General features: G+C 35.4%; 2 protein-coding genes and 1 long non-coding RNA gene across 3 annotated transcripts; 2 read left to right on the top strand and 1 right to left on the bottom strand.

Moving 5' to 3' along the window:
• Positions 1-806: 806 nt before the first annotated feature.
• On the top strand, positions 807-20,505 carry LOC103861005 (protein LIGHT-DEPENDENT SHORT HYPOCOTYLS 9). Its single transcript, XM_033273832.1, has 2 exons — positions 807-4,124; positions 20,494-20,505. Exon 1 carries the CDS (start codon positions 3,512-3,514, stop codon positions 4,100-4,102), a length of 591 nt encoding a protein of 196 aa, XP_033129723.1. The 5' UTR covers positions 807-3,511; the 3' UTR covers positions 4,103-4,124; positions 20,494-20,505.
• Positions 4,796-6,639, bottom strand: LOC103856676. The gene is made up of 2 exons (XR_630905.2): positions 5,844-6,639; positions 4,796-5,771 (listed from the first exon to the last, which is right to left on the bottom strand). It is a non-coding gene; the product is annotated as an uncharacterized LOC103856676 (long non-coding RNA).
• Positions 18,463-20,703, top strand: LOC103864102 (abscisic acid receptor PYL13). The gene has a single exon (XM_033273903.1). The coding sequence runs from the start codon at positions 19,385-19,387 to the stop codon at positions 19,883-19,885; it is 501 nt and encodes a 166-aa protein (XP_033129794.1). The 5' UTR covers positions 18,463-19,384; the 3' UTR covers positions 19,886-20,703.
• Positions 20,704-24,831: the final 4,128 nt, after the last annotated feature.

Genomic DNA, 24,831 nt, shown 5'->3' on the forward strand with positions numbered 1-24,831 from the left:
TTACAATAAAGTATGATTTCTTTAACAAAATGTTTATCACAAGGCGCTTGTATTCATCTGTACCTAAAACATCTTGTAATATTACCGCCACTTGACTAAGAGCATACTGGCAGCTAGTGGATTATTAATTAGTAACACAAAACTGTGTAAAATTAAATACATTGGAAATTCAGAACCTTGAACATCAAACCAAAATAATATTGAACGTCATTGATAGTCAACACCTATGTATAATCAATCTTTATAATTTGAACATTCGAATGTCTTTGACAAACACTAGTGTTTCAGAGGCAATCTCACGTTGTAAACTTATGTTTGCATATTTGTCAAGGTCACATAGATAGCATCATCATCTCTAGCAAAGTACTTTCCATATAAACACAGACCCGAACAAAATCCTTTGCTGTGAAATCGCATATATTCATTTTGATGGGTTTTTAATTTTCTTTACCTAAACAAAAAAAAAGGTTCCATTAACTTAAAGATGATTTAGTCACAACTGTTGGAATCATTTTAAAAGAAGATATTCAATCTGAAAACTTTATTGTTATTTTATTGATAGAAATGGGCATGTTCGTTAGTTTTTTTTTTTTTTTTGGCATGTTCGTTAGTTAGTAACTGCGAAAATAATACAGCTTCCACAGAGATGTGTATTGGTTAAGACTTTAAAAATCAAAACCTGGGTTGGGCTCCTCGATCAGTTGTCTCATGCGTTTTCAGCTCGTGTAATGTCTAACAAACAAAAACTACAGTTGTTTCTTTTCAAAAAAAAAAAAAAAACTACACTTGCATAAATAATATCATGAAAATGATCACAGGTGAAAAAAAACATATGGACCCAAATCCCACGTGAATATTTTTTTATTTTCTTGTCTTTATCTTTTATGTATCGAGTGGATTTCTGTTGACGTTGCGTCCAAAAGTATATATCGAAAGATATATTTGTATATTGCCCCACACAAGATCTGCTCTTACAAAATCTTGTCCAACGATGCTTTTTAGTTTTTAGGGTTTTCCTCGTCGGATTCCTGTTCGCCGGTCACCGGAATCTGATCTTTCACCGGCTGCTAGATCTTTATTCTCGACAAAGGGTATCTAAATTTGTGTATCAAACAATATGCTTGTCTTTAATTATTATGTCTTATCTTTTATTTCATTACTCTCATGCTTTTTAGGTTTTTATGTCTTCTACCTTATTCGATGAACTTGCATCTTGTCCGAGAGCAAGCCACAATTTTATGCTTTTTTTTTTAGCAAACCATAATTTTTTGTAACACTTTAAATAGAATGCAAGGTTTTATAAATATATACATATATATATATATACCATAACACGCTATAGCAAGGTTCTTTTGGTTGCCAAATCCACAGTTTTAGTAGTCTTTTTACAATTAAAGTGTTTATTCTATACACATATACCTAGGACTGAACAAAATATCCGTAAATTTTAATTTAATTAATTGTTCATTTTAGTTTTAAAAAAATTTGGATATTCGATCCGTGACCACTTCAATGATATATATCAATTAAACTGCCAATACTAATTAGTTTTAATTAATTTCACTATTTTAGTAGTCTTTTTTTTTAATAAAAGTGTTTATTTTATAAATATATACGTAAGGCTGGACAAAATATCTAAATTTTGATTCAATTTGTTATTCGTTTTGATTTGTTTTGATTTGAAAAAAAAAATTGGATATTGGATACGTGACCACCCAATGATATATATATATATATATATATATATATATATCAATTAAACTAAAAATACTAGTTAAAGTTTTAGTTAATTTCAATACTTTATTTTAAAAATTAATTTCATCAGCATGTATATACATGTAATAGTGACGATGAGTTCTACCATAACAATAATAAAGTATATTAAAAGGAAGCACCATGACCATTTTACATTCATATATTGGTAGGATAATGGAAACCAATTATTTATGCGTTGTCCACTTTCAGACACATTTTTTTTTTTTTGAAAAGATGTGGTATTTTAGTTTCTCATTGCATAGTAAAGATGTGTTATTTTAGTTTCTATTAATGTATGAATTAATTCACTATTTACTTCGTTTCATTTGACTTTTTTCTTCAAATAACATCAGTTATATGAAAAGTTCTTTAATTTGTATAAATCATCACAACTGGAGTATCTTTGAAATTTTCTATAATAAAAGTTAATAGGTTTAATAGTCACTAGCTAGTATATTGTTATTGCTTATTGCTACTGACTGACTGTCATCATCATCCATCAACGTTATTATTGTTTTGATATCTATTTCTTATGCATAAAGTTACAATAGGCTATATGATTCAACAATAGCCACTAAGCAAAGCAACTTGAAGAAATTAACAATTCATTATTAGAACCAAAAATGATTGATTTGGGTTGCTAAGTCGTACAAGGGATAGCTTAAACAAATATTTCTTAAGGAATTTTAAAAGATAAGTATATCATAACAGTGCGCAAATAACCACATCAATGACCAAAAAGTTAATTAACAAACCAAGTATAATAACAACATTTTCGTATCAATTCTTTTAAAGAAGCTGGAGCACCTTCTCACGGGTCCCATCCATTGATATATACATTCTCTCTTTCGTTTAATAAAAAACTAATGTGTACTAATTTGTATATATATTATTACAAAGTCGACATTTGAATAAGTGTTGTGTACGTTGCTAAAATATTTTTCTAGGATGATGACAAAGAAAGTCACAGAAAGTAACGTGTGAACTTAACGATAACAAAATACGTACAATCTCTATAAAACTAGTATACAAAAAGGATAAAATCTCGTTAAATAGATCTTCTTCATTTGTCAAACGTAGTATGGATTGGTCATTAAGATATATAATATACACGGTGTCTCTAAAAACAATATAAAGCTTTCACGTTATCTTACAAATTATTTTGCGAGATCGAAACTAATCACGCCTTTGCAATGATTACCTTTTTTATAGATTGGTATTTACTAGTTGTAGCTTGTATATAAATTTACATGATATCTATACAGTTATCATTATTTAGTTTCAATCGTGCATCACAAAAATTGCATAATCGGTCATGGATAAAACCGAATGAAAAATTACAAAAATATAAATTTTCAAATTTGTAGAAATAAATATTTCCTATAGCCCCAGAATCTCAGGTGACATTGGTTCATTATAATGATATATTTCATATCTTCAGTTGTTGTAGTCCTGTGTGAAATTATAATATGATTTGTTTTTTTTTAATGTAATATTCATAATTACTTAAAATGTTTATATTCTGATTCAGTTACATGGTGTTCAAATAAAAGCAGATAGAATTTTCATATTCGCATGAAATGATAAAAATTTACTGTCGCTTTATTTATATATATTTTTCGTAGAAATACATGAATAGTTTCTCTCCTCGTTCCATTATTTCTCAGTACTACGTATCTCTCTCTCTCTCTCTTTCCTTTACTTTATTGCCGCTTTTAAACCTGCGATTTGCTCATAGACCAAAAACATATACCTAATGATGTCGTCGGAGCATCACACACCAACGAAAGATCCACCGGATCATCCATCTTCTTCCTCCAACCATCTCAAGCAACCGCTTCCTTCTCAACCGCAACCGCAGCAACCGCTCAGCCGCTACGAGTCGCAAAAACGCCGCGATTGGAACACGTTCATCCAATACCTAAAATCGCAGAATCCACCGTTGATGATGTCTCAGTTTGATTACACGCACGTGCTAAGTTTCCTAAGGTACTTAGATCAGTTCGGTAAAACCAAAGTACATCACCAAGCTTGTGTCTTCTTCGGACAACCCGATCCACCAGGACCGTGCACGTGTCCTCTCAAACAAGCTTGGGGAAGCTTAGATGCTTTGATCGGACGGTTGAGAGCTGCTTACGAGGAACACGGTGGCGGGTCGCCTGATACAAACCCGTTTGCAAACGGGTCAATCCGGGTTCACTTGAGGGAAGTGAGAGAATCTCAAGCCAAGGCTCGTGGGATACCTTACAGGAAGAAGAAGAGGAGGAGGAAGACCATAAACGACGTCGTAGTTGTCAAGAAAGATGTTGCAAACTCTTCATCGACTCATAATCAGTCGTCCGCTTGATAATTTATCATATAAAAAATATGTCCACTATAGGTAATCAATATATAAATTCTCTTTCTTATTTAATTTAAAATTTCATAGGCTATTTGAGTTGGAATTATTCCCTCTGAATAATTAGACCACAAAACTCAAAATGTATCGGTTTAATAATTGTGATGGATACCATCAATTTTTCCTGATTATCTAGTGTCATTAACCCTAATTATCTTGCGTTCTTGGAATAGCCCATATGCTTACATATACCTGATTATCTAGTGTCGGTAACTCAAAATATAATTTTGGTTTTTCGTTAGCTATTAGACTGTGTCCTAATAGTAAATGTATTTTAAGGACATAACATTTTTGTAGACGTTGCATGCATGATGTGTTCTCTTGTACATATGTAGGTCGTCTGCAGGTGAATGATATTTCTTACATGTACGAATATAAATTTGTTGTCAAAGGCAAGTTATACCTATATAGATCAATGCATATGACGTATGTAGCTATGAATTGGCTATAGACCATATTATTCAATGATATTGGCTTGGAGTCTGTTAAGAACACTAGGTAGGATGATTATTAATTAGGATAAGCCTATTTTTATATAATTCCAATTGCCCTGCTTCTTTACATTTTATTCATGAGTTCCGAACAAACGTTTTGTAATGGGACGTTCTAATAGATGGTTGATTCTAAGTAAGATTTCACTTATTGACTCAAACGGGCATTAACATTAAGTACAAACATTAGCTCAAATAAAATCTGTACGGTTTAAAACTGTCCTGCTAGAGTTCCGAAGGGCACATAAACGAGTTACTTCACAAAGCTCTCAACCCACTCTAACGAAAGACACACATACAAGCCGCTTATCATAACTCTAGATCCGACTTCGATGATCACCGGCTGATACCGGTTAATCGAAGTGGAGAGCAAAGTCTCCACTTTCTCCTCACCCTTGGATCCATTGCAACACTTATGACCTGAAACAAGCTAAAAACACAACAACCTAACGGCCTAACCTAACACACGAGAAACAAAAACTAGACGAACTACAAGGACTCTCTAGACTAAAACATGGGATTGAATGGAGACAGCTTCACAGACAAGGTGGAACGATACCTGTAAAAAAAGCAGTTTGAATCACAGCCACATGAACAGTCAAATGACAAGGACTTTTGGGTTTGGAAGTTGAGATCCAAAGTATGTTTTCGAGAACAATCGACCGCAAGACAAGCGGAGAGACAAAGAACCCACCACGCTCAGCCTCTGAAAAATAGAGGGATGTCCGCCTCAAAACCCATCCGAAAACTCACGGAGACATGAAAACTTCAAGATAAATTCAAGCACTAGAAATTCAAAGCTGAGACTTGGCAAAAAAAACAACCCTAGAGCAAACCGCGAAGCCGTGACCGGAGAGAGACAAAGAGGAAGAAAGGGACCTCAGGTTCGACCGGAGTCATAGACAACTCGCCGCCTCTGCCAAAGAGATGCGACCCATAGGATGACCGTATCACCTTGCACGCGTTGGTGAACCATATTGTTACCTTCTGGACGACGAAGAGCTGAGCTTCCTCCGCAAGACACCAAGCCAAACAAATAACACACGTAAACCACCCAATTCCACTGGAGATCAAAACAAGAGAAAACGCTAATATCGCACAGATCCATCCGGTAAAAAGAGCCTCCTCTGCAAAACCACATGCCGCCATTCATATAGATACACCGTATATCTACAAGAGAAAAAAAAAATCTGACGAACCTCAATCCCTAAGATCCATGAAATTAATCACCCTTGCGCACCTCACAGGAGCTCCAAGAAGTTTACGAACTCCGCAAGAGGTGATCCCTCATGAGCAAGTCGCTGGAGATGAGAAGTCAGAAGAGACCCGGTCACTATGTATATCGGCTGAAGGAGAGGAGCCGAGGAAGAGAGAAGGATGAGCACGAATGTCAAGTTACTGACGAATACAAAGGGCTGAAAGCTTATTACGAGAAAAGATTTGAAAAGAGAGACTACTAGAATTCAATATTTTCTTATTTATGCAATGTGATTTGTTTTAGATCTGTGAAGTTTAGTATTGAGTGGTTGATTCTAAATTATGTGCTGCTGAATAGCTGGTTCTGAATTATGTGTGAAAATTTATGTTAATGGATCTTATATTTATAAATTTTAACTGACGTTTTAGAAATAAGTATTGTCATGCAATCGTGATATACTTCAAACTAAAATAAGTTTGTGAAAATTATATGCGTAATGAGTTGAATAATTTACAATTGATTGTTCATGAATAGGTTACAAAAATAACATAAAGTATACTTTTTACTAAAACATAAGTATCTATACTATATATTAAAATAGAAGTCATGACTTCTTTCATGTGTAATTTTTTTTATTTGGACCATCTCTAAAAAATTTATTAAATTTTACGTAACATAATTATAATATCGTTGTCAAAAAAAAACATAATTATAATATCTTTTAATATCTTTATGTTATTGGAAATAATAATAAATTTCTTAAATAAATTTCTAACAAAATCATTCAAATATCTTTTAGAATCTTTAAAATGTATTTTCGAAATTAGTTGTTTAAAATTTTAATTATCATAATGTATAATTAGAAACTAAATTTTAGTTTAGTTTTGATTGTAAACAAAATATTACTAATTATATAAAATACTTTTAATAATATTTTAATGAAAATAATAATTTCAAATTGAATTAATTTTCAAAATTAAATTTAAGAAATATTTTTAAAAATGTTTTTAAAAAGAAATAGTCATTTCTATTTCTAATCCAAAAATAAAATATCTTCTCTATCTAGCACATAAATTATGACTTATTTCATATGTTATTTTTTTGTTTATATCATTTGGAAGCCATACATTTAAATGCATGTACCATGTAAAACAATTAATTTACACTTTCCTTAGTAGATGAAACATTTGATCTTTATTCATATCGTATATACAAGACTTTAGTCTACTGTTATTAATGTATGTGTACTCACTTGAATTAAAAACTGATTCGTTTTTTTTTTATTTAAGCATTTATACTAAATTAGTTTAATTAATCACTATATACCAAATTCTCTACTATGTAAGTTCAACTTAATTTAATTTTAATATATATTTCAAATTTAGAAATAAAACAAAATTTATGTAAATCAGTATTGTTACATAATAATGTTTTCAAAATAAATTTGTTACAAAAATACAAAAAATATAAATTTTATAGTAGTAATATTATACGCCACAAAAATATTATTATAAAATTAGATAATATAAAACACCAAATTATATTAATTTATTAACATATTTTATTGCATAACCTAAAATATTTTAGTATTAAATAAAATCCGCACGGTCGTGCGGGTCAAGATCTAATATCTATATTATTAAAACTGAAATATTTTTTGGTACTGTCTGGAAACATACATAATACTATAATAGTATAATTGAAAATTGTTTGGTGGATAACAGTATAAAAAAATATAGTATATTTTTAGTAATTTTATTATTATAATTACATTAATTGTTCTCAATTTCACTCAGTTTAACAATTTTATTAATTATATCACATTAACAATACATCATATCATTAATTATATTACTATAATAATATTGAAGATTTTTATTTATTAGTTAATCAACATTAATTTTGTGCAAATTATAAAATCAAATATGTAAAATAATTGGGTTTTGTATAGGTTAAACATTTGGTTTAGTTTGTTTTACTAAAAAACAAATTTAGGTTTCAATCGATGGAAATTATATAGCCAAAAACATAATTCAAAGAGATCTTTTTGTGAATAAAATAATAACTTAAATCAAAATAATAAAAATGTTTTACATTTATTGTCACTTAATTTTTCATTCCATATAATTATTTTATTAAATAAAATTTCTTTCTATTTCATTTAATTTAGCCAAACACATAGAAAAATTTCGTTCTATTAGTTTATACAATCAATGAGGCGTTGCTCAAAAAAAAATCAATTAGGCACGAACATTGGTTATCCATTTAGGTACGACTTGTTCTTTTCGGGTATTTTTTTTTAAAAAAAATTAGGGACCGCTTGAATATTATAAATTTATGTGTGGATTTTGTGTTAGGTCTTTATGGATCTTGATGAGTTCGGTTTTGATGAATAAGAACTTTAAAATATCTAAATAACAAATGTATCTAAAATAGGTTTGGATATTTGTATCAAAAATAATCATGTTACCTGATTCGGTCCAGATCTTTTGTATCAAAAATAATCATGTTACGACTCATCTAGAATATATAGTACTAATTATGAAAAAAATATCAATTTATAAAAATGTAAAAACCAATACGGGCGGGATTACGGATCAATCTCGAGTTGTATATGTAAAACTAAAGTGATCTCTGGGCTTCTGGGCTGAGCATATATATAATGTAAAATATTATAATAAAATGTGGGCTTAGACGGAGCTCACTGGGCCTTCTTTTTTTTTCCATCTGGTATTATTAAAACGGACCGAAGCCCAAACACAAAAACAAACAGCCTATAGAAAGGCTCCAAACACAAAATCCAAACAAAATTAACCCTAAAAGCCCACATACTGGCCCAATCTACAATGACCCAAACCAACACGTGCCACCGCTTTGTCTCTCCCAAGAAGAGACGTGTAGAAGCCTCACCAGCGAGGCACGACACGCGTCACGAAATCTTTAGCCACCACCGCCAAAAAAAAACACGCCGGAAACTGAACGGTGTTTCACCGGACCTCGCCGGAAACTGAACGGCGCTTCACCAGCCTACGCCGGGAGCAAGCGCTTACCCAAACTCACCACTTCATCTTTGCTTCTTTTCACCGGAGAGCGTCAACGAGGAGTCGAGACCTCATCCAGAAGCGAAGCCATCACCCAACCGATTAGAAATCTCTCCCTCACCCTTTATGCACCATCACCGCTTTAATAGAGCTGGAAATTTTAATCATTGCCCACGGGTCCCGCCCCGTTTGACCCGCCGCGGGGCGGGTGCGGGTCGAACCATTTGAAATTTTTAAATCGCGGGTGCGGGTGCGGGTCGAGAGTATTTTGAGCGGGGCGGGTGCGGATCAGCCGAATTTGAGTCGCGGGTACCCGCCAACCCGCAAATTAAATAAAAAAGTTTTTTTTTCAAAAAAAAAAACATTTTTCGTAAAATATATAAAAATACAATAAATATTTATATAATTTTAATTATAAATATATTATTTTAATAGTATTTTTTAAAAATAACTATTATATAAATAAAAAAGTAATTATTTTTAATTAAAATAATTATTATATAATTAGAAAATAATCATTTTTAATTAAAATCACTATTTTTAATATAATTAATATTACCCGCGGGTTTGGCGGGTTACCCGCGGGTTTTGGCGGGGCGGGTGCGGATATGAAATTTTTTGGTTGCGGGTTATGCGGGTCGAGTTTTTGAATCGAAAAAATGATTCAACCCGCAGCGGGCGGGGCGGGTCGGGGCGGGTTGACCCGCGAACCCAGCACTACGCTTTAATTCAGATAATCAGAGAGCATCAACCGAACAAATCGAGAGCTCATCCGTCCCATGAAGCACGAAATCAACCGAAACACCACTCGAGAACCAGAGAAAACAACAAGAACCGCCATCGAAACGCGAGAACCGTACGACGCGGAGAAAAAGCCGGCGAGACAGATTCAAAAGGAATCACCTTCTCCCGGAAACAAAGCCGGCGAAACCTAACAACGGCTTCCCAGAAGCAAAACCAACGAAACGAAAGCGATGAACCGATAGAGCATCAGAGAAAGCTTCATCTCATCTCAGAGAGGAGAGAGAGAGAAGTCCCGATCTCCTTTCGTCGCTTTTCACTGGGCCTTCTTTTTAGTTAGTATAGTTTTCTTTTTTTTTAGCTGAATAAAAAGTAATTCTCGTATTTGTTTTTGCTCTCGTCGGCAAACCATTCCGAAGAAAGATTCTTGTGATAAAAGTAAAGTTGTCACTTGTCAGTAACTACGAAATGAAATGTTTGCTAACTTACAATTGTATGCTTTTCGGTGTAAATGGCCACTATATTTAGCTCTCACTGCAGCAAACTTCCAAAATAGACCGACTACATTTTCATGATTGATACATTTCCTAAACATATATAATATATAGCGATATAGTATAGCGTGAAAATCTATAAGGCAAGTAAAGCATATGCTTCAAGCCACAAGATATATATCAAATTTTAGGCTGGCATTGTATGACAGATTCAGCCATGTTCAATGATTTCAAGCACTTTTGTACTATTTGTGTTACTATTTATCGTTAGTATCTATATAAAAGGTCACATATTTGTGCTTTAGGCCACTTCAACCTATGGGACGACACTGCTATGATCATTATTTTGCTCCCTATGTCAATATATGAAATATTTGAGTGATACATGGAATTCTGTCAATTTCTTTTTGTGGTTTGGTAGGATAATTCTTTTTATAGTTTCTGTTAACCCCATTTAACAAAAAAAAAACAAGGAGATATAATAAAGTTATAACTGTTTTGTAAACGATTGTAAAACAATATTTCATGCATTTGCGTCTAAAAATCGTCAATATTCAGCCCTAGGAAACTTCGTAGATTTACCGACATGATTTAGTATATTATACATCGCAGTGTTCTATAGTTTATAGATAGATAATATATATACGTGTGCAAGTTCTAAACCCTTATTTTTGAGAAAAGTTCCGAACCTTTCACCATTAATAGTAAAAAAAGGAGAAGGAAAACGTCAAAGTTTCACTAACTTCTGTATCAGACCAACCCACAGGATTCTAGTATCCTAAATACAGCCCACGGTTTTCATACACTTGCAAATAACATACTTCAAAAGTACATAAGTTTATAGTGCATAAGAGAAAACTAACGTGAAACAATCTCTCTTTTGGTGGTGTGGTGAATGTAAGTCGGTTCGTTTAAATATCGACATCACTATAGATTCATGATAACTCATGATCTTAATAGTATTTAGCATCTTATTTAGTTCATTTTAATCATTCTAGATTGCATTTAGGTCTTAATATTGCATTTACATGCATAATTGCATAAATAGGGGTTAAAGTGCACACTTGAGAAGTTTGGGGCGAAATCACAAGGTTGTTCTTGCAAGTTATGGAGTTTGTGGCCAATTTAAAAGAAATCCGAAACCAAGGGACCATCTTGCAATTATACGAGGGCTAAATCGCACAGATGAAAGATTGGGGTTGATTTTAGAGGGTGTGTCTGCAAATTCTAAAGATATGGGCCATTTTGTAAAGAATCAGAAGTTCAGGGACCTGTCTTGCAAATACTTATAACTTCACCATTGGAGAGGATCGAAGCTTTTTCTTGGACGGAAACGACGAGCACGGCCACGATGGAGCTGAGCACGGTCACGGTGGAGCTGAGCACGGCCACGGAGGAAGCTTGGTCGCGTCTTGGAGGAGACGGTGGCGCAGTCACGGCTTGATTTGCGACGACGACTAAAGCTCTCGGCTACGACGAGGAAGGCGGAGCCAGTGATGACCACGACGGCTCGAGCTTGATTTCGCGAGGAAGAGGAGAGGCGACGACAGTCACGGTTTTGATGTGTTGCGATGTGTTGTGGTGGCTGGAGCACAAACTGAACCACCACCGCGAGCTTGGCTGAGACGAAGAAGACGAAGTCCGAGCTCGAGCAAACACAGCGGATAGACGCAGCGGGTTCATCGTACCGCTGGAAAAAGACCTATGCCCCTGTCCAATATCGACTTGGTGGAGCGGGTCGTAAAAGCCGCTGTGGAGAAGACAAGAGTCGATTTCAAAACATTGACCGGTTTATTCTGGTTTGACCCGGTTTTATCCAATCAAACCATTTCGAGTTTTGCTTTCCTATAAATAGATTTAGACCTAAAAACTCTAGTTTTTATTTCATTTTCTCTCAAGACTTTGTCTAAACTTGTAAAAGCTTGATTCTTTCTATAATTTAAGGAAGTACTTCATCTTATAATTGTGTTTTTCTTGCTCATTAACATGATTAGCCTTGATCCTTACATGGGTTTAAGGTTTCTCATGGAGATTATTGAGTAGACACATTTTGGATTCATGGGTTAAGGTAGATTAGGGTGATTAAGCTAGATCTAAAGTGTTTTAGTATAAATCCATCTTGTTCCTTGCTAGTAGAGTGTTTTTAATGCAACTCTAGAGTTGGCCTCTCTAAAGTTGAGCTCTAGGCATTTCATACCCGGAAGGTGTTTGATGAAATGCCTGAACCAACTCTCCTAAGCTTTTAACATTCTTTACCAAAGGGATTTGTTGTTAAAAGTGTTAAGATGGCTAGTAGACTTGAGATTAATGATTACTTAGATAACATTCAACCAAAGGGATTTGATGCTTGAGTTATCTAGGTAAATGAGCATTCATCTAGGGATAGAGTTTGTTTAGGATTGTGTCTAGGCCTAAGGTAGATAGATCAGTTGAAAGTTGACACCTTTAGATTGAAACTTGATCACCTTATATCAATTATCATTACCCATGAATCCATCCTTAGCATTTGAAAGTTCTTGCACTTATTTCTTGATTGGATTTGAGATCACCTTGTTTATATTTCTAGGATCTTAGCTTGTTACAAATCATCCATCTTCTTGTTTGCTTAGATTAAGAAAGCTTGTGTATTCTTGGTGTTATAGGTCACTAGTTCCTTGTGGATTCGATCCTAAAATGCTACAATGACATACCATTCGATTGTGGTATTGTTGGCACATTAGGTTAATTGGTGTGTGCTTAGACGCGTAATCAATTTGGCGCCGTTGCCAGGGAACTAGTAGATTTATCATTAGGATTTCAATCTTTCTTGAGACTTAGCTTTATTTTCTTGCTTTGTTTTTCTTTTGCATAGTTACTAACCTTTACTTCTAGCTTTTGTTCTTGAATGATGGCTTCAAGCTGTTTTGAGAAGCCACAAGAAGAGGAAGATCACATCGAAGATGAGCCATATGTGTATGTGGAGCCACCACCCTTTGATGCAAGTATACTCACACCAGCACAGCTTGTGACGTTAAATGAGCTTCAGAAGAAGTACCCGGGGTCAGCAAAGACATCCCTAGCACGAAGGATCCGGGTGGAGCTTATTAAGGATCAAGCAGAGCTTGAAGGAAGGGAGGTTACACAGTATGAGTTCAATGTTGCTTATGACCTTAAAGAGGTAATGTATTGGGTTCCACCACCCCAGCTGGAAGGTACAAGAATTTCCACTCTAGAACTTCAACTTGAGGAACTTTGCTTGCCTTGTGGTGAGAATATTGCCCATGATCTTGATTCTCTTGTGCTCATAAATGAATGTCTTGATCTAATATGTGAAACTAGGAAGCTAGATGAGTTGAGAATAGAAAAGCTTGCTAGAGATCATATTGAAGTTTGTTTTGACAAGAACTATCTTTGTGCTTCAATTGATCTTGAATCTGAGTTTTTGATGCTTGATGAACCTAGACCTCTTCTTGAACTAGCTGATTTAGGGGATGAACTTGATGTTGATATGTTCTTGCTTGAGATAGAAAACCCCCATGTCAAAGACAATCATGAGAATGAAAACATTGTGTTTTATTTGATTGATGGAGATAGAGTTAACTACTTTGCTAAAACCTCGTTTGAGTCTGTAGTTGACTGTGTGTTTCCACCATATGCATTTGATTCTCATCACCATCTGAACCTCAAGGAGCATTTTATAATTCATGTCACATCTTTAGTGAAGCTCTTTGAGGAAAAATCTGTCTATTTTCAATGGACAGTAGTGTGCTCCTTTGCATACTTGGTTCCTTGTTCTTGTAGGAGAAGGACCAAAGGTGCATTGGCTCAACCTTTTGATACCTATGATTAACAAGCACACAAAGTCAAGCTAGAGACTTAAAACAAGCTCACTTGGGAGGAAATCTCATGTTTATCCATTGTATATATTTCTTTATCTTCTCTTTTTAGGTTATTTAATAAGCATGGTTGAGGTTTTTCAGGTCAAGTCTTACTTACCATGGCTGATGTGAAGCATTGTGACTCTAGACACTTGCCTTCTCCCCTTCAGTCCATGTCCATCGGTGAAACAAACCCGAGGCCAAGGGTCCTCTACCACCCAATTCAGCCAATAACTCTAAGTAAGTGTCACTCCAACCTTGTACATATTTAGTTTTCATGTTTATTTGTTTCCTTTAGATCTCTTCTTCGAGCTTACTCTGACACAAGGGACTGTGTGAAGTAAGTTTGGGGGAGAGTCTACTATCTCACATCATTTTCTGTTTTGTTTACTTGCCATGAGTCTCATGCATTGCATTGTGAATACTTATTTGCATAGAAAATCCATAAAAATTTGATTTTTTTTTTTTTTTTTTTTTTTTTTGAAAATCTTCAAGTAGTTTCACTTGATCCATTTGCATCTTTAGGATTGAGTTTAGAAGCATTTAGATTGTATTCATGCATTGAGAGAAACCTTGTAAAGAATACATGTCTAGAACTCAATTTGACATCCTAGCTAAACATATCAAGTAGCTTAAGCATCTCTTGAAAAAGCTTGTAAGCTTCGAGCCTTGAAAACTCTTCTTGAAACATGTTGTTTGCTTGATGATTGACATTGTTCTTGAAACCAACTCCAAATGAACTATGGTTTAATGAACTTAATCTCTCTTGCATATGGACATTTGCATACTTGATCATGGATATTATACACATTTGGGTTATCTTTCTCTCTTTGTACCAATCTTTGTTAACCCAAATGGCACTTCCCTCTCCATTAACCCTCACCATTCTTTGAAACCAACATTAATTTGCTTGAGTGAAGCCTTTTATTGATAGCATGTCATGTGCAAAATTTTGAGAGTATTAGGAGCGACAATGAGTTGTTCTCATCTTTGGCTAGCATTAGGACCTCATTTGGGCTAGCCTCTAGGATGGTTGTTGGGTTTGTGAGCTTAAATTCTTTTGATCTTGGGATAGGGATGTGAGTGAAAGTGAAAAGAAATGAACCAAAAAGAGTGTGAAAAAAAAAAAAAAAAAAGCCACTAGAGATTAAAAAAAAAAAGAAGCTCTTGTGTTTATAAATAGAATCCCCTTTAGAATAAAAGAAAAAAAACATGAAAAGAAAAAAAAAAGAAAAAAAAGAGCTGAGTGAATAAAAAAAAAAAAAACTCTCTAGTTGGCTAGAATAAGAAATGATAATGTGTTCATTGGGTGAGAGATGAAAGTGAGTCTATCTTTGGGTTTTGGAATGATGAAAAGAAGAAGGGTAGAGCTTGAAATCATTTAGGAAAGGGGTAGAATGATGAGAACAAGTCATTGTATGCATGAATTGCTCCTTTTCTTAGATAAATTTTGCATAATGTTCTTGCTCCTATTCTTGAGTGTGAGTCACCATAAAAGATGCATTTGAAAACCCTTGCTTCACATTAGACCATTTTCACTCACAAAGCCAAATGATTGAGATCATGTGCCTATTTGCAAGAACTCACTTTGTATGCTTGTTTAATTGAATGTGAGAGTTGGTTGAAAGACTTGTTGATTGATGAGCATTGCAACTTGTGTAGAGGCATAAGAGTGTTGATAGGCCTTGAGAAGCTAGAGTGTATTAAGAAAGTTGTTCATGCTATTTGCTATGTTTCTCTTAGGATGTTAAGTTGAAGGCTAGAAAGTGTTTTGGTTATAAACTTCCATTTTCAAACATTTCTATTTTTCATTTTGAAAGTTTACTTGTGGACAAGTAAAGTTCTAGTTTGGGGGAGTTGATAACTCATGATCTTAATAGTATTTAGCATCTTATTTAGTTCATTTTAATCATTCTAGATTGCATTTAGGTCTTAATATTGCATTTACATGCATAATTGCATAAATAGGGGTTAAAGTGCACACTTGAGAAGTTTGGGGCGAAATCACAAGGTTGTTCTTGCAAGTTATGGAGTTTGTGGCCAATTTAAAAGAAATCCGAAACCAAGGGACCATCTTGCAATTATACGAGGGCTAAATCGCACAGATGAAAGATTGGGGTTGATTTTAGAGGGTGTGTCTGCAAATTCTAAAGATATGGGCCATTTTGTAAAGAATCAGAAGTTCAGGGACCTGTCTTGCAAATACTTATAACTTCACCATTGGAGAGGATCGAAGCTTTTTCTTGGACGGAAACGACGAGCACGGCCACGATGGAGCTGAGCACGGTCACGGTGGAGCTGAGCACGGCCACGGAGGAAGCTTGGTCGCGTCTTGGAGGAGACGGTGGCGCAGTCACGGCTTGATTTGCGACGACGACTAAAGCTCTCGGCTACGACGAGGAAGGCGGAGCCAGTGATGACCACGACGGCTCGAGCTTGATTTCGCGAGGAAGAGGAGAGGCGACGACAGTCACGGTTTTGATGTGTTGCGATGTGTTGTGGTGGCTGGAGCACAAACTGAACCACCACCGCGAGCTTGGCTGAGACGAAGAAGACGAAGTCCGAGCTCGAGCAAACACAGCGGATAGACGCAGCGGGTTCATCGTACCGCTGGAAAAAGACCTATGCCCCTGTCCAATATCGACTTGGTGGAGCGGGTCGTAAAAGCCGCTGTGGAGAAGACAAGAGTCGATTTCAAAACATTGACCGGTTTATTCTGGTTTGACCCGGTTTTATCCAATCAAACCATTTCGAGTTTTGCTTTCCTATAAATAGATTTAGACCTAAAAACTCTAGTTTTTATTTCATTTTCTCTCAAGACTTTGTCTAAACTTGTAAAAGCTTGATTCTTTCTATAATTTAAGGAAGTACTTCATCTTATAATTGTGTTTTTCTTGCTCATTAACATGATTAGCCTTGATCCTTACATGGGTTTAAGGTTTCTCATGGAGATTATTGAGTAGACACATTTTGGATTCATGGGTTAAGGTAGATTAGGGTGATTAAGCTAGATCTAAAGTGTTTTAGTATAAATCCATCTTGTTCCTTGCTAGTAGAGTGTTTTTAATGCAACTCTAGAGTTGGCCTCTCTAAAGTTGAGCTCTAGGCATTTCATACCCGGAAGGTGTTTGATGAAATGCCTGAACCAACTCTCCTAAGCTTTTAACATTCTTTACCAAAGGGATTTGTTGTTAAAGGTGTTAAGATGGCTAGTAGACTTGAGATTAATGATTACTTAGATAACATTCAACCAAAGGGATTTGATGCTTGAATTATCTAGGTAAATGAGCATTCATCTAGGGATAGAGTTTGTTTAGGATTGTGTCTAGGCCTAAGGTAGATAGATCGGTTGAAAGTTGACACCTTTAGATTGAAACTTGATCACCTTATATCAATTATCCTTACCCATGAATCCATCCTTAGCATTTGAAAGTTCTTGCACTTATTTCTTGATTGGATTTGAGATCACCTTGTTTATATTTCTAGGATCTTAGCTTATTACAAATCATCCATCTTCTTGTTTGCTTAGATTAAGAAAGCTTGTGTATTCTTGGTGTTATAGGTCACTAGTTCCTTGTGGATTCGATCCTAAAATGCTACAATGACATACCATTCGATTGCGGTATTGTTGGCACATTAGGCTAAATGGTGTGTGCTTAAACGCGTAATCAATTCATCGGTTTTGTCAAATTACACTCTTTTAAAAATTGGTTTACTAACGCTATACTTTCTTCGTAATTTTGGATGTCATGATGAAAATTGGCATCTGATCTGTTAAGGAATATAGTTCATAATCTCTTAATCCAATTATCTACTTCAGGAATCAGGATGTACATATTGCATACAATAAAACATTTTCATCATGTCATGGATCTTTGGATAACATCAACAAACTAATAAAATCATGTCATGTATTGCATGCATAATTGGTTTACCTATAAATATATTATCTGTCAGTTGGCAGTGCCAACTTGGCACTATGTCGGCATGCCGCATGCCCAAATTTTTATAGAAGTTTTTAGACCTTTTATTGTTGCTAGATAAGTTTTTAAGTCAACTGGTGTTTTATTAAAACAACGTAATATTACAAGGAAAGCCTAAAGAAAAGGCAAGAAAACTTAAACACAAAGAGGTCCAACAACAAAGCCCAACAACACGAGAACGCCATAAGAGGGCCGAAACAGCGGGACCCAAACATAAGAGCCCAATGAAAAAAGGCCTAAAAAAGACGGTGATCCAGGCTCAACAAAGCTCCACCACGTGTTAGATGCAAAGCAAAAGGAAGACACGTGTGAAGGATCAGAGACGTCACCAACTTCACCGATAGGAAAGTTATCGCCGGAGAGTAATCCACCACCACCGGAACATACCGGAACAGGAGACCGAATTACTGAACCACCGACAACAAACGCTTAACAACTTGAGAATCAGTATTTTCCTTCACCGTTAGAGAAGAAGCTCGCCGGAAGACCACCACCGTCAAGAGACGCAACGCCCCAAAACAGAAGAGTCACCACCGTCGCGAAGATAAAACTAAACCAACGGATCCTCGCTTCAAAATAAAACGGAGATAAGCCAGCCGACATCACCGAAAGATCTGGTGTGTCGCCAGAGACGGTAGCCGACTGATTCACCGAAGAGGCAAGTGAAACACCGGAAACAAAAGCCAGCCATGAGATGCTGAAGAAGCCACCTATGCTGGAACCATTCCCAAACGGGAATCATCTCACCGGAAAGAAGACCGGCGAGCCTACAGACTCTCATCACAAACTCTCTGTGAAAAGTATGAAAGAGAGAACAGAGAGAGGAGAGCCGTCTGGAGTTTTTAGACGTGGGCTTCGGTTTCTTTTCCTTTTCCCTCTCTCTCTCTCTCAACCTTTTTCTTTTTGGTTTCATGGAAAATCTCGAGTGTTTGCCTTGTTGCTAGATAAGTTTTATAGACCTCTTTTTTAAAGAAAAGAGTTAATAAGGAAAAAACTTACGTCGAAAGTTGAACTCAGATTTTGTTTTGCTCCAAGCAGTTAACTGGATTCACCGAATGAAATTATGGATATGCTACTATATATTCGCAAAACGTGATATTGTAAGTTTGCCATATACAGTATATATTAAACTATTAAATTGCGTACAAGTTAACGATCTATTTATCATCATCATGTCATGGTATACAGTCGTGCTACATTATTTCTTTTGTTAGTATATAGTAAGAGGAATCCAAATCGAACTCCAAAGTTTCACATAACATGACGAAACGTAAAAAATCTATTTTAGTCGGTGTTTTACTTCATTTATATGTAGTTTCGTTCGATACACTTTAGTAGAAATTGACAAATCATACGAAAATTCTAAAGCTAGTCATAAAAATATATAAAAGACAAGTCAGAAAACCCCATTCCAAAGAAACATAAAATGGAAAGTTCTGAGCGAAAACGATGTCGTTCTACCGTAGTCGAAACCATCGAAGCACCACTATCACTAGTGTGGTCAATATTACGTCGTTTCGACAGACCCCAAGCTTACAAACGCTTCGTTAAGAGTTGCACCATTCGCTTTAACGGCGATGGTGACGGAGGAGAAGGCTCCGTTCGGGACGTGGCGTTAGTCTCCGGCGTTCCAGGTAATTTCAGCACGGAGAGACTCGACGAGCTAGACGACGAGTCTTACGTGATGGTAGTAAGTATCATTGGTGGTAACCATAGGCTTGTAAATTTCACATCGAAGACAATGGTGGTTGCGTCGCCTGATGATGAGGCGGACAAGACGGTGGTGGTGGAAAGTTACATAGTGGATGTGCCGGAAGGAAATAGCGAAGAAGATACAATATTGCTTGTTGATACCATTATTAGGTATAATCTCGTATCACTTGCTAAGCTTACGAAGAAGAAGATGGGACAATCTACTTCTGTTTAATTATAGACATAGTTATCTTTGGTTTTATAGTTAAAGATATATATAAAGTTGTATAAATCGTTGGTTTAGTAGCCCTGTGTTAGTAAAACATGTCTTTGGTTTCTTGCGAACGTTTATAGTCATAGAGTATGTTTCTTGTGCTATTAGAAATATATAAAACCTATGTAAGAAATATAAATAATGCTATTGAAGAGTTGCTTCAATTAGTGATCTTTGAAATAACGGAACGAAAGCTCGAGAAATCACGAATCCATTGTCTTTCTACTAAACCGTATGAGTCGTGGCTTTTAGATTTGATACCTGTGTTTGAAAAACAAGGTACGTTTCAAGATTGAACTAATTTTTGTTTGTTAACTCTGTGTTTTAATTGTATTATGAATTATTATGTTATAAACTCTACTTAGTGAGTAGTACCAGATCTTTTAGAACATTCTCATCTCTGTTTCTTATTTCTCTTTTTTCTTTTAATTCAAGAAGTTCTTGACTTAAAAAACTCATAATCTCTTTAGACCATAAACAACCAATCAATTAATAAATCTCTTTCATGAAGCTGTTGAAACTCGAACCTGACACCTCTATTGGTAAGGGATACATTTTTATCAATAGAGCTTATCAATAGAGACGAACAGTTTTGGATATCGCAAGAAATTTAAATGAAATTTTTCAAAAAATTATATTAAAATATTAATAATATAAAAAATAAATATTTCAAAATTTAAATATTTACGTAATAGTATTTCAAACTGAGTACCTCAATTTTTTGTTTTAAAATATTTATTAATTATAATATTAACACTACAAGAAAACAGCGGTATTCTGACGGACGTTCCGACGGAAAATGAATTCCTCGGAATATACCGAGGAATTTCCGAGGCAATTCCGAGGAAACACAAAATTTGGCTTCCTCGGAATTTCCTCGGAATATTCCGACGGAATTCCGAGGAAAATTCATCTCGTCGGAATATTCCGACGGAATACCGAGGAAACTAGTATTCCTCGGAAAAAACCGATGAATTCCGAGGAAATATTATAGACGTTAGAGAGCCGTTGGAGAGCCGTTGGGGGATTTTAAAAATTCCGAGGAAATTCCGACGAACTAGCCGTTTGCATCGGAATTCCGTCGGAATTTCCTCGGACTGTCGGCAGGATTTCAACTATAAATACAAGCACCCCTCTTCCTCTTCATTCACTCCATATCTTCATCCTCCCTCTCACTTTCTTTACACACGAATTTGATTCATAAAAAACATGTCTTCTTCAAATTATTTTCGTTCTTGGATCGATCGACCTCATTTGGATCCGAACACGAGATTGCTTACGGAAGAATACCAACAAGGTATAACCGAATTCATGGGGTTAGTTCACCGACAACCGGAAGCAAAAACAGGTATGTTAAGATGTCCTTGCTCTATTTGTAAAAATAAAAAAGTTATTAAACAATGGGATGTTTGGACTCATCTATATTTGAGTGGGTTTACACGAAGTTACAAAATTTGGTATCATCATGGAGAAACTGATTATGAACATGGTAGTACTAGCGAACCTCAGCCAGCGGTTAGATTAGAAGATCCAATTATCATGGTCGACCTTTTTTTTTTTTTTTTTTTTAAAGGAAAATTCCGAGGAAATTCCGAGGACAAATAGGTTTTCCTCGGAATTTCCTCGGAATAGATCTTCTCGATTGAAAACCCAAAGTTCCTCGGAATTTCCTCGGAATTTTCCGAGGGAATTCCGAGGAACTCTTTATGTTCGTCGGAATTTCCTCGGAAAATTCCGAGGAAATTCCGAGGAATTGGGGATTTGATTATAGATTCTTTTTCCTCGGAATCTCTTCGGTATATTCCGAGGAAATGCCGACGAACATAAGGATCTCCTCGGAATCTCCTCGGTATATTCCGAGGAAATTCCGAGGAACTTGGGGTTTTAAATTGAAAACAACGTTTTACGGATTGAATAACACGTATATAACCTTCATTAAGTGTCATAACCAGATTATGATGTTTGGAACTATGAACTTTGGTGTTTTATCCAATAACAAACACTTTTTACGATTACATGAACGAAAACCACACAACATAAGAGAAACACTTATACACTTTAATAAACGGTAAAGGGAATACTTACAATTATTTTTGAAATTGTGTTATTTCATGGTTTATGATCATCTATACAAAGAATCCTCAATGGTATGCATTATAATTGTATAAGAAATGAAATACGGCGAAAATAATCGATGTTTTAAAACCCCAAACCCTGGTTCCTCAGAAATTCCTCGGAGATTACCGAGGGTATTCCGAGGAATCCTTGTTCGTCGGAATATTTTCATTTAACCGGGTTAACCTAGCCGCCAAATATTTCGGGAAAATTGAATCAAAGAATTCCGAGGAAATTCCGACGGAAATATAAAATATTTCCGAGGAAATTCCGACGGATAGTTTCCGTCGGACCCCTCATAATATTAGGGCGAGCCCGATCTTCTTCCCCATTTCTCTCTTTCTCTCCGCGCCGCACAGCCTCTCCTCTCGCGATTTCCGGCGACTCCACCGTTCTCTCTCGCGTTTTTCCGGCGAATCTCCCCTAATCCTCCCCCATAATCATGTAAGAACCCTATCCCACTCTTTTAGGTTAGATTTGTATGGTTTTTAAGTAGATTTGATGATTTTGGAATGAGATTTATAGATTTTGTTAGGGTGAATGGTAGATTTGTGTAAAATCGAGTTTGATTATGTATTTCACTTGATTTGAATTTTTTTTTTAGTTTTTATTAATTTTGTGGTTATAAAAATCGAATTTGAAATTATATATATATATTGAAAACGTTTTTTGTATATAAAATCTATTTTTTGCATTTTAAATTCATTTATATATTTATTAAACATTTTTAAAATCTATAAAACTTTTTTTAAGATTAAAAATCATTTATATAATATTTAAAAACATTTTTTTTGTGGTTATAAAACGTTTTATGTATTTTATATGTAAAATATAAATTTCTATATTTATTAAACATTTTTAAAATTTTATATGTTTTTGGGATTTATTTAAACTATTTTTAAAATTTTTAAACTATTTTTTATTTATTAAAACTTTTTTTATTAATTATTAAACTATTTATATTTTTGTGATTAAAAACTATAATTTTGAAATAGGTTTTTTTTTTAATTTACAGGTCTAATGATGATCAGATCCGGCCTCGCCAGCGTCGTAGCCGGGGTGGTATGGGGAGCCAGTCTCGGGGTTCTTCCAGCCATGTTCAGGATTCCGTTTCGCCCCACAGCTCATACCATACATCTCCCTCTCCATTACTCGCTCCTGCTGCTCCCGCTCCCGCTGCTGCACCCGCTCCTGGTCCCGCTGCTGCACCCGGTCCTCCGGGAGTGATGAGCGTTGCGGAGTTGGTTCGACAGCCCGGTCGTGACCATCTTCCCTATCTCACTGAGTATCCACATGGACATGGTCAAACATGGTAATTTAAACTTTTATTTTTTATCCTTAAAATTTGATTGATTATTAATAATTTGTTCTTTTTATTAGGTTCAACCGATCCGGGAACGGGATCAGCGCATGGATCAACCGTATGATGTACTCTGCCCTCGACAAGGGACATCCGACTTTCACTCACTTTCCCGTCGAGAAGCAGCATCTGTGGTTTCGTCAGTTTGCGGTAAGTATTCAAAATTTTTACTTATATTTTTTATTTATTAAAACTATTTTTTGTGATTATTAAACTATTTTCTATATTTATTAAACATTTTAAATATTTTAAAAACTATTTTTTTAATTATTTAACTATTTTTTTAATTATTAAACTATTTATATTTTTGTGCTTAAAAACTATTTTTAAACTATTTCAGCAAGAATTCAACTGGAATTCCGATGATACGCTCTCTATCTATAACCATTTTGTCCATAAAGTTATGGACAACTATGGGAAGCAGATGTACGAGTGGAAGAAGAAGTGGGAAGCAAACAAGGTAGTTTTTAATTTATTAACAATTTTTAATTTATTAAACTATTTTTTAAATTATTAAACTTTGTTTTTTTTAAATTAAAAGGTCCCAAAGTCGATGAACGACACGGTATGGAAGGAGTTGTGTGAGCATTGGGATAAGGAAGAGACGAAAGAAACTTCTTCCACCAACTCCAACAACCGCAGGAGCGACCGTAAAGGGAAGGGCATCTACAAGCATAACTTGGGTGCCCAATCTATTGCCACTCTCGCGGATCGCATGGTAAGTTCAACCGCTCTTTCTTTAATTATTTAAGTTTCAGAATTTTATTTTTTATGCATTTTTTCAAATTTCTAATGTTTGTTTAATTTATTTTTTTTTCAAGGCGGAAGAAAATGAGGGCGAGCCGGTTGATGATCTCGCCCTAATGAAAAGGGCGTATACCAACAAGAAGACCGGTCAGATTGATGATGGTCTTGTGAGGGACGTGGTCGACCTGGTCCAAACTCAGGTGTACGACGAAGTGTCTCAGCTTCAAACCGATGATGACGATTCGACGGCTTCGACCAACTTGTCCCGGGTTCGAATCAACGAAATCGTTGAATCGGTAAGTTTTTTTTTTTAAAGTTCAATTTATTTATTTCTTGATTTTTATTTTATCATCAATTTATATTATCTAAATTTGGTTTTTTATATTTCAGTCGGTTCCAAAGAAGAAGGGACGTATGGTCGGTTTGGGTCGTCGCTCCCGGTCGGCTGCTCCTTCTTCTGCACCACCGCCATATGTTGATCCGGAAGTTCTTACGGCTCAGCTGAAGGACAAGGATGATCGGATATCTGCGTTGGAGACCCAGATGGCAGCTCAACAGGCGGGCTATGAGACCCAGAAGAGGCTCAACGAGCAGATGATGGAGATGATGAAGAGGATGTACCCGAACGAGGTGTTCCCGAACATCCAAGACCCGTAGTTTTTTTTTTTTTTTACCAAAAACTCTG

Source organism: Brassica rapa, chromosome A01 (genome assembly GCF_000309985.2).
Source record: "Brassica rapa cultivar Chiifu-401-42 chromosome A01, CAAS_Brap_v3.01, whole genome shotgun sequence".
Lineage (NCBI taxonomy): Eukaryota > Viridiplantae > Streptophyta > Magnoliopsida > Brassicales > Brassicaceae > Brassica > Brassica rapa.

What these genes read in the sequence shown, in the direction of transcription:
- LOC103864102 (XM_033273903.1), top strand. Translation starts at nt 19,385, where the DNA reads ATGGAAAGTTCTGAGCGAAAACGATGTCGTTCTACCGTAGTCGAAACC.
- LOC103861005 (XM_033273832.1), top strand. Translation starts at nt 3,512, where the DNA reads ATGATGTCGTCGGAGCATCACACACCAACGAAAGATCCACCGGATCAT.